At 39.8% G+C, this 9,129-nt stretch overlaps 2 protein-coding genes across 4 annotated transcripts in view; both read right to left on the reverse strand.

The window, feature by feature from the left end:
* Nucleotides 1-3,216, reverse strand: part of mib2 (MIB E3 ubiquitin protein ligase 2) — a 42,339-nt gene extending 39,123 nt beyond the window's left edge. The window contains exons 1-2 of one of the 2 annotated variants that reach the window (XM_046395856.1): nt 3,060-3,216; nt 1,906-1,992 (exon numbers count right to left, since the gene is read on the reverse strand). In XM_046395856.1, the coding sequence (XP_046251812.1) occupies nt 1,906-1,936 (31 nt within the window). In that variant the 5' untranslated portion in view covers nt 1,937-1,992; nt 3,060-3,216. The remainder of the gene's footprint in view (nt 1-1,905; nt 1,993-3,059) is intronic. The other variant, XM_046395859.1, reaches the window with a different exon arrangement.
* A 1,231-nt stretch (nt 3,217-4,447) lies between these two features.
* Nucleotides 4,448-8,209, reverse strand: ubiad1 (UbiA prenyltransferase domain containing 1). 2 transcript variants are annotated; one of them, XM_046397594.1, is made up of 3 exons: nt 8,010-8,209; nt 6,388-6,983; nt 4,448-5,267 (listed from the first exon to the last, which is right to left on the reverse strand). In XM_046397594.1, the coding sequence occupies exons 2-3, from the start codon at nt 6,947-6,949 to the stop codon at nt 4,780-4,782; spliced, it is 1,050 nt and encodes a 349-aa protein (XP_046253550.1). In that variant the 5' UTR covers nt 6,950-6,983; nt 8,010-8,209; the 3' UTR covers nt 4,448-4,779. The 2 variants fall into 2 exon arrangements, with proteins under 2 accessions (XP_046253550.1, XP_046253549.1); XM_046397593.1 differs by having other exon boundaries at nt 6,388-7,003; nt 8,010-8,207.
* Nucleotides 8,210-9,129: the final 920 nt, after the last annotated feature.

The raw sequence follows: 9,129 nt of genomic DNA on the forward strand, positions 1-9,129 counted from the left end.
GTGGGGGATCAATAAGGAACAATATGGTTCCAAAAACTAACCAAAATGACATTCAGTTGATGTTGGCACTCACATGTTAATGTACAGCTGGTACTTCCACAACATGAATAAACAACGAATTAATGGGTTCTCTTTCCCATCTTGTAAACAAAGATGTTGCTGTTCATGTAATAGTCTAGATCATACAAAAAGAAGCATTCATTCACACAGTTGATCTTCCAGTAGACAAAGACACACATATTAACATGGCAGTCATCAGACAGAGGACTGCTGAAATATTGGCTTGTGGCTGAGATATGACTGCAAGGTGTGTCTGGACAGCCCTTCATTCTGGCAGGTAATCAAGCAATGCATGGAACCTCTAATATGTATATTACAAAAGACTAGAGGGAACAGTAGACACAAAACTCTTCACATAGCACTCAGGTCTGTTCCTGTCCTGTGTGCGAGCCATTCTTACTGCTCAGGCTAAAGCCCACATTGTATACACACTGTGAATACACTCTACTATCACCATGATGGCATGTCACCCTTTACCTCACTACTGTCCACCAATAAACCTCTCATTAGGGGTGGGCAATTTTAGATCAAGATCAATGTTAAAGGGATCCACAATGGACTTTTCAGGCAAAGAGACTGTGAGATTTAATGTCTCTTACTGCTGTTTCCAAACTTGACACGGCCTCATGGCTGGGGCTCAAAAGGTAGAGCAGGTCATCCACTAATCGGAAAGTTCAATCCCTGGCACCAACTACGTGTCAAGGTGTCCTTGGGAGGGGTACACATATTTATGGATGTTTCATCGATGTATGAGTGTATGAATGGCTGAGCATTGAAATATCATGGAGCACTTTGGATAGGAAGCAGAATGGCACCCTGGATGGAGGTCTCAGCCATCAGTGAATGAATGTGTGTGAATGTGGCAAGCTTTGAGTGCTATATAAATGCCATTTACCAATTACGCGCTGACTAGCAGATCTGTACTACATGAACATAGCAATAAAGTGATGTAGCCAATTAGACTGCCATACTGATTGGACAAATTACTTCAAGTGGTTCTTCCTTGGATGATTTATTGTAAATAATCTAACATGAGTTATGGCAGATGAGAAGTTTGTGCCAAGAAAGAACTATCGTCAATGCAACATTGTGTTTTATATTGTCTTTGATGTGGATCATGACTGTATAAAGATAAATCAATTTGACGAGATTGTCCACCCCAACCTTTGAGGGAGAAAAGCATGCTTCCCAAACTGAACCAGCTGTTTCAACTCTTGGTGGATCATATCGTCTTACAGACAGTTACCAAACACATCAAATTTTCTCACAGAGATCAATGACATTTGTTCAGTCTATATCAAACTAAATGACTTGGGGGGTGCTGATGCTTTCAGGAGAGCACAACACATTTTTAACTCAAGAGGTCAACTTGACTGGCTTACAGCCACTAGGCTGAACCTGAATTTTGGATTGCCAAAAATCCCATCATTTAACGTCATTGCATGGTCAAAAAGTGCTGTGGACCCACTGTTAGCAACCTTCACTCAAACTAAAGGTAACTATTATCCAAAAGACGTCTTGTTAACTTGCACTTCTAGTTATAGTGTATATTGTATTATATTGTGCATATTCATTGCATTAAAATTAAGAATCTTTAAAAACGTGTACTATGCTCCGAGCCTGGAGAAGTTGTGTAACTTAATAGTTTTTCAATCTTAAACAGCAAAAAACAAGCTGAAAGCAAATGTGTACCAACAATTTATGGTTAAAGGTCTGTTCAAAGACCAAGTACTAAAATTCAAAAAGATATACAAACAGGCCCCATTACACTTAAGGTACCTTTAAATTACCAAAAGAGAAGAAAACCCACTTCCAAAAGTTAACCCGAGTGTTTAAATGTCTTACCTTGAGAATTTCCACATAATATTTTCCTCATTTCTTCCCAATTGCAATCAAATGATCACCTCTCTTTCTCTGAATCACTGGTCATTTCTGTGATGTAAGCCAGAAAGCATTTCAAGCGTGATTATTGTGCCGACAACAGTAAACAAAGACAAAGAAGGAACAACAAGACAAAGAAAGAGTAGATGACCAAAACTTTGCTCTCAAATAGATGTGGCTGAGAGTAATCCTGACTATTGCCACTTGCAACTCCAGTAATGTGGCAGCTGCAGCTGGGCTCTGCTTCACCAATGGCCAAAAAGATGACAGGTGTAAAGGGTTAGGTCTCCTTTAACAGCTACAGCCCTTAATACTGCCATAGTCCTACCACATATCAGTTCAGCTGTCAGGAAATAACTGCTGGAAATTATATATATTAACAGTGCTTGATAAAATGGGTTTAAGCGTACGCCTTGTACTCCAATAATTCTGGTTTCTGAGCGACTGTTCCAACCATCCAATACCGTACAGACAGACAACTTGGCCAATACTGACAGGTACAGGAACTTAACAACCATTACAATCCCCCGGTCAGCGAGCCGAAGTTAGCTTACCTGCTAACCCACTCAGTTAAAAGCCCAGCTCGTGTATGTTCACTCATGTGGAGACAACGTCGGACAAAATTATCCAATTACAATGGCACGATACGATATAAGAAAAAAAACTGTTTTAACGAACTGTTCACTACACTCATTGGTTCAATCGACTAACACATAACCACCAGCATTTACCATACCTTAAGTGTCAGTTTCTAAAACTATCAGCTACGTAAGGATCCTCTCAATCTGTTTTCTATCGTCCGCCACAATATAGGGATATTTGGATTTACAAATATCTTTGACAGGCAAATTGGACGTCGCTATGGAAATGAAGCGCTCTTGGGAGTATAACATGCACATTCATCGTTAGCCAGCAATGTGCTATAGCTCATAATGACAATAACACTAACAACAATTTGGCAAAATTGCAAACTGAATTCTGTGTGGCTTTATAATAACACAGGATGGTGGGGCTGTACGTACTACTAGCTTGAACAAGGTTGACGCTAGCTGGCTAACTCATGTTTGGCCGCTCTTTACTGGTATAAAAACAGCGTTTCTCTCGGTGTAGCTACTTACCGGGGTTTTGTCAAGAATGTTTACTTTGTGGTAAAATCTAATTCCATGTTGCTGTCCTCCACCAACACTAACATATCTTGATTTGGAAGAAATAAGTACTATATAGAGAGATTTTACAGGACACAGCTATGACAACACGCCCATGTGTTACGTCACTACTAATGCAGCCTTCACGTGCTCCTCGTAATAAACATAATAAATCCCAATTTAACTGTGTTCGGTTTCAAATGGCCAGCCGCAGGAGAAACAGAAAAATCAGGTCGACCTGCTTAGGCTTTGCACCGCTTGTAAATCAAGCGTTACATCAGTAATTGGGAGCAGAATTTTGTTGCATGTGCATTTTCAAAACAATAAAAACACAGTAGCACAGAAAAGTGACAGTTCTCCATATCTTTACTTGTAGTTTGGTCTTTATCGTGCACCTGGTGGCCACGGAGATTCATCATGTCAAAGACGGAAGCACAGACAAAGTTTAATTAACTGCTGAAAATATTTACAACATAGGAGTGGCAATTTCCAGTTACTTTGCTCCATATGTCTTAGGGCTGTGGGCGGGAACAGGAATATGAAATCACAATACTTCAAAGTACATACCGTAACGTCTGCTAATGATATGGCTTCTGTGCTTTCTGCTCATACTGTTTGAAAATAACTTCTAAGCTTTTTTTAAAAAAAACAGTAGATGACAAACAATACTGTATGCAACCCGACAATAAAAACGATAATGGGTAAAGAACAAAATGAAAATGTTCTGATATAAAATGGTGCTATAGGTACAAAGCTTATTTTGATTTTTAAATACATTGCATCTACTAATAATTAGACCTATAATTCAAATTAACGTGGCCCCGCAATTAGTGCATTGACAAGAATTTCCGAGACTCAGGATCCTGTGCATGGTGCTTTAAGGGTTTATTGGTTGTCATATACCGCCCCCTGCTGACAAACAGTCTGACCAGACTTTTGTTGTTTGTAAATTGGCGTAATTTAAATGCAGACTGTGACATTCATTGAGAAAATGTTTTTAGAATTTTTTTTTCTAAATCATAAGGTCCATTTTCCAGTTTATAATCACTGCCACATTTTTAATGAAGATAAAGGTGCTCCTTTAGCTCTTTATATACTTTATTCTATCTCAAATGAAACCTAGGTGAACATTTTCCTATAGTTTGAATTTTTATTGTGTAAATTAAAGATTAATTGAACATTGTTCATTCATTTGTCAGTATCCAATCCAATCCAACTTATGAATGAAGACATGAAGCATCAGCATCTGTGAGTTTTATTACAATCCAATTAAATACCGTTCAAGTCTCAAAAAAAAAAAAAATTAACACTGTGTACCATACAGTGTAATGTTGAGAATGAAAAAGAATGAGAACTGTTTGACATTGTAGTATTGTGTTTTTAAGAACAGCAAATATGGCAACTGTAGGTTTACTGTCTGTCCTTGTATGATAAAAATGCTGCCTACCTCTACAAAATGACACCAACACTTCTTACTTGCACCAACACATTACAGCAGGCTTAATACTGAAAAAATACATCTGATTATGCCTTCAGTGTGACAGAGCAGGACCTAAACTAGATCTCTGTTCAATGTATAAATTAGACAATAAATTAAAGCCTTTGAAAAGCCCTCAGCGTTGTACAAATACAAAGAGGTGCATAAACTAGTCTGTATTAAAACAACAAAATTTGAAATATCAAAGCTAATTAATCACAGTAACGGCAAGCTGCCAGGAGGTGCCAGAATGATCCCAAACACGTAGAAAAGTCCCATAAGGAGGTTGAGCTTGGCCGTCTTTTGGGGTATCTTGGCATAGCGTCGGCTGCGGAACTGCTTCTCCAGTGGGAAGGCCATGGGCAGCGTGAGCAGAGGGAGCGCCATGCTGATGGTGTAACGTGTGGCGAGGATGCAGAAGAGCACGTAGGGGACGAAAAGCAGGAGGTTATAGAGGACGTAGGACAGTGTGGGGCCTATGAGGATGGCCAGGGTGACAATCCCTGCCTGCTTGTCAGAGTCCATGTCTCTGGTGTTGTTGCTATGGAGGATGGCTTCCGTGTTGAGGGCCAGTGGGACGGCATAGACCAGCGGCAGCACTGACAGGTAGCCAACCTGCACAGCGTGGGCAAACATGACTGCCAGAGGACCGAAGGTAATGAGGATTACCAAGTCTCCTAGGGCCACATACTTGAGGCCGATGCCTGGGGAAAAGAGTGAATAACAAGAAGAGAAAGTTAACCTTTTGATTAGTGGCTGTCAACAAAGGTCCATCAAGTCCCAAAAGTTCACTCTTTCATTCATACTCTCTGGTTTAAAACATGTATTGTACTCAAGAAATCTATCTTGATTACAATTAATTTGGTCTTCAGGGTTTGGTGTGCGCAAATAATGCCACTGTGGCATCTAATAATTAAAGAAAAACAAAAACACGCACACACAAACGATCATGGGGGTTGTTGTCTTCATTGTTGAACAACCACAATCTCTGACATAAATCAGGCAAGAATGTTCACACATGGTAATGTTTTAAAGTTTTATTTACATTTAGTCATGTTCAGAAGAGTGTTCTCTTCCTGACTCTCTCCTAGATGTTATAGTGACAGCAGACCAAATGAAATGCGCCGTTACCTTGAATAAAATTACATTTTCCTCAGGTTTGAATACAGGTGAAAATATTTGGGATAATGTAAGTACACAGCTTAACAAAATATGACTACGGTTGATGCTGACAACAGCATGAGCCAAATGTGGAGTAATAACTTTTCTTTATCCATCCATGTAAATAGTGGATTCGTGTGTGCATGTTTTCAGATTATCTGTCCCTGAAACATTTGCCACCGAGTTGCTGAATCTTTCACATTTAACTTTTCAGAGCTGCAGCAGAAGAAGTGAAAGTCATCACCACTTTTTAGAGTGGAGAAAGTTTATGTTTTTCCTCATAGTCTCGACATATTAAACCTAAACTATATGCCTCACTGGATACCACAAATGGCAACTGAGAAATTTTCTATTTTATATGAACTGACCATTCGACTGCGCAACTTAGCAAATGCTCTCCTTGAAGGAAAATTGTGTTTGCCTTTGTTTGTGGGTTTTTTTTGCCCTTTGGTAAAAACATGTAACAGTGTGGTCACCACAGTAAACATGAATGCCTGCTCTTTCCTGACATCATACACAAGTTCCTGTTTTTACAACACCAATCTCTCGCTGTCACCCGGAGTCATTAACATTCAGTATTGCCTAGTGCAGCTTAATAAACCTGAGGGATGAGTGTGTGCATGAGGCAGTGATCCAAATGATTTAAGTTAATATTTTACTTACCTCCAGTGTATAAAAAAGAGCTGGAGAGTCCCCCAAAGTAAATAAGGGCTAGGTGTTCCAGTCTAAGTGTTGACAGGAAGTAGAGCAGAGTGGCACACAAGCAGCCTAAAGAATATAACAATGCTCCGAACATAACAACATCCTGCGGTGCCAAGATTTCATCCACAAGAGTCCTATCGTCACTCTTCTTGTGGTCTATCCCTTTGGAGAAGTCATAGTACGTGTTTACAAGGTTTCCTGCCCCATGGACAACAAGAACAGCCACAGCGCACACCATCAGGATGACCAAGTCCACAGAGCCATCCAGTTTGTATGCCAAAGCGCTGCCAAGGGCCACCGGCGTCAGCGAGGTACTGAAGCTCCACGGTCTCAGTGCTAGCACATAGGCCGCACACTTTTGCCTCATGTCCGAGGCAACGCGAGCCATCCTCGACTTGTGGTTAGTGCCAGGAGAGTGAGTGACCAAGTTATTCATACCAGTCTGCCACTGCTGGCCATTGTGACCATTAGATCCAGCCAGCACAAATGTTTCTGCCCTGCTTTGTTTCTGCTCTTTGGCCATTCCGATGCAAGGGGTCTGCAGTACCAGCAGCGCTCTGAAATGTCAGAGATGTTCCTATAGCAGTAAAAACACATCAGCAAGCCAAGACAGTTGACAGTGAATAACACAGAACAGCTTCAACACATGCTACACCACCACTATATGTACAAAATCAGAATCAGATTTATTGGCCAAGTATGTACACACATACCAGGAATTTGACTCAGGTCTCACTTTGCTCTTAATACTTACATAGAAAGACATAAAAACATAAAATAGGGCTGAGTAGCAAACTTTTTGGGGACTAATTAAAATGTGTTTTACGTTGTATTCAAATCATTCTTTAATCAACACAGACAAACTGAGGGCTGGGCATATTTTGTTAGAGAAAAAAGGGTTACATCGGGGTTATATAACACAGTGGAAATGAAAAAAGTATTTTTTGGCACACAGTAGTTTATGTATCACAGCAGATAATGTTATTTTCAAAAATACCCAGCCCTATTTTTAGTTTAATTTTGCCTTCCTTGCAGATATTATACAGACCATGAAATATGTTATATTTGCATAAAGTTACTCATATAATCGCTTGATTTTTATTTATTTATTTAATGACAAAGACCTTGCCATGACCTGCAGACGTCTTGTTAAACGTCCGATATGTACTGCAGAAAGTACACTTAATTTTAGGTATGAGTATTAATTGCATGACGAATATTACTGCAAACCAACCGTATAGTTGAAAGCAGTGAAGGAAACTGCAAAGTGATAGTAACGGTACTGCCATCCACTTTGAAGTCAAGTTTAAGTGGGCTATTTCGAATCTGAACATTCAGAAATCAATTGTTTAGCTTTCCGATACACGTGGACTGTGTGTATATATTATAGGCTACCACCCACACCAAAATGCTGGAGAAACTACTTTCTGGTGAAACGGCAAGCTTGGCACCGCACGCGGGAGGGGGCAAACAACCTCAGGCTAACTACTGAGATTATGGGATTAAAGCTAACTGGCTAGCCACAGAGCTGACGTTCTCTGAACAGGGACAGAGAGGAGGAAATGTCTGACAGAGGCTCTTACCCGTTACGTCTTCACCATCCGACACAAACTGGGTTTCTCACTACTTAAAATCATACTTCTGTGTCCGATGAGCCTGATGCAGCGAGAGGCAGTTAGGTGGCTTACGTGTCAACTACGAGGGGACTTGACTGGTTGGCCACTGTAAATCCTGCTGCACCTGACGGGCGCCATTTCCTCTTCCAGAAGTGCAACATCGTGCAGAGGTCGAAGAAACCGCTTTCGATGCAATGGTTCCGATTAGCATTTCATTCCTACAAACAATTTGGCTCAATAGGAAAAATAATACAATAAAATGTATTCAGTTGATAACGAGGTATTAAAAACTATACATCAATGGTTACATTTAATACATTAGAATGGTTACTCCGCGGATTATAAAAATAATGGTTTGCTGCAATTTGGACAGGGATGAGTTTTTTTCTGTTATACCATAAAATATTTCATAACATTCGACAATAAAAAATGTTTTTAGTCTCCTGATCATAGTTCATATGTTCATAGTTTAGCTGATAAATAAATAACCATATTGTGACCACTCCATAGTTTCAAAAAAACGCTTGAGGTATTATCTTTTGTGCATCCACAAAACTGTTTTTGCAGCAGTCTGACGTGTAATGTCTGTGAAGACAGTCAAAACAAAAAATAAAATACCGAATGCCCAAGAAAAAAGAGAGAAAAGTGGAACTGCTGCTTCTTTCTTTGTTTGGAAAGAAAATGGAAGGTGACAGAAGATGTTGTTAAGCAGGTGGGGGTGCAACTGTGATTTTCCTGTGTGGAAAAACACCTGCAGACATTTGACTTGTCGCATTCAGGAAAAGATCAAGTGTCGTTAAACTCAGTTAAAGGTGACTCTGTCCCATGTAAGTGTTCCATAAATCAGGCCAATCAGTCAACACACAAAACCCAAAACATGATATGCACCCTGAAGTTACTAATTATACCTGTACTTTTCCTGCTAATACATGTCAAACTACTGTGAAAAATGCCCATGAATTACCGTTAGTTCACCAAAGCCTTCTGTTGGGTTAGACTCCAAAGTCTTGATTTGTTTCATATTGTAAATGATCAGATGAAAAGGGAAGTTCAAACTCACTTTTTGTAAAGGAATCACTTATGGTAT

Source organism: Scatophagus argus, chromosome 8 (genome assembly GCF_020382885.2).
Source record: "Scatophagus argus isolate fScaArg1 chromosome 8, fScaArg1.pri, whole genome shotgun sequence".
In the NCBI taxonomy this organism is placed as follows: Eukaryota; Metazoa; Chordata; class Actinopteri; family Scatophagidae; genus Scatophagus; species Scatophagus argus.

Coding starts and splice junctions, on each gene's coding strand:
- ubiad1 (XM_046397594.1), bottom strand. CDS start 6,949: ATGGCCAAAGAGCAGAAACAAAGCAGGGCAGAAACATTTGTGCTGGCT. Junction 5,268..6,387: donor CTCTTTTTTATACACTGGAG/GTAAGTAAAATA, acceptor TCTTTTCCCCAG/GCATCGGCCTCAAGTATGTG.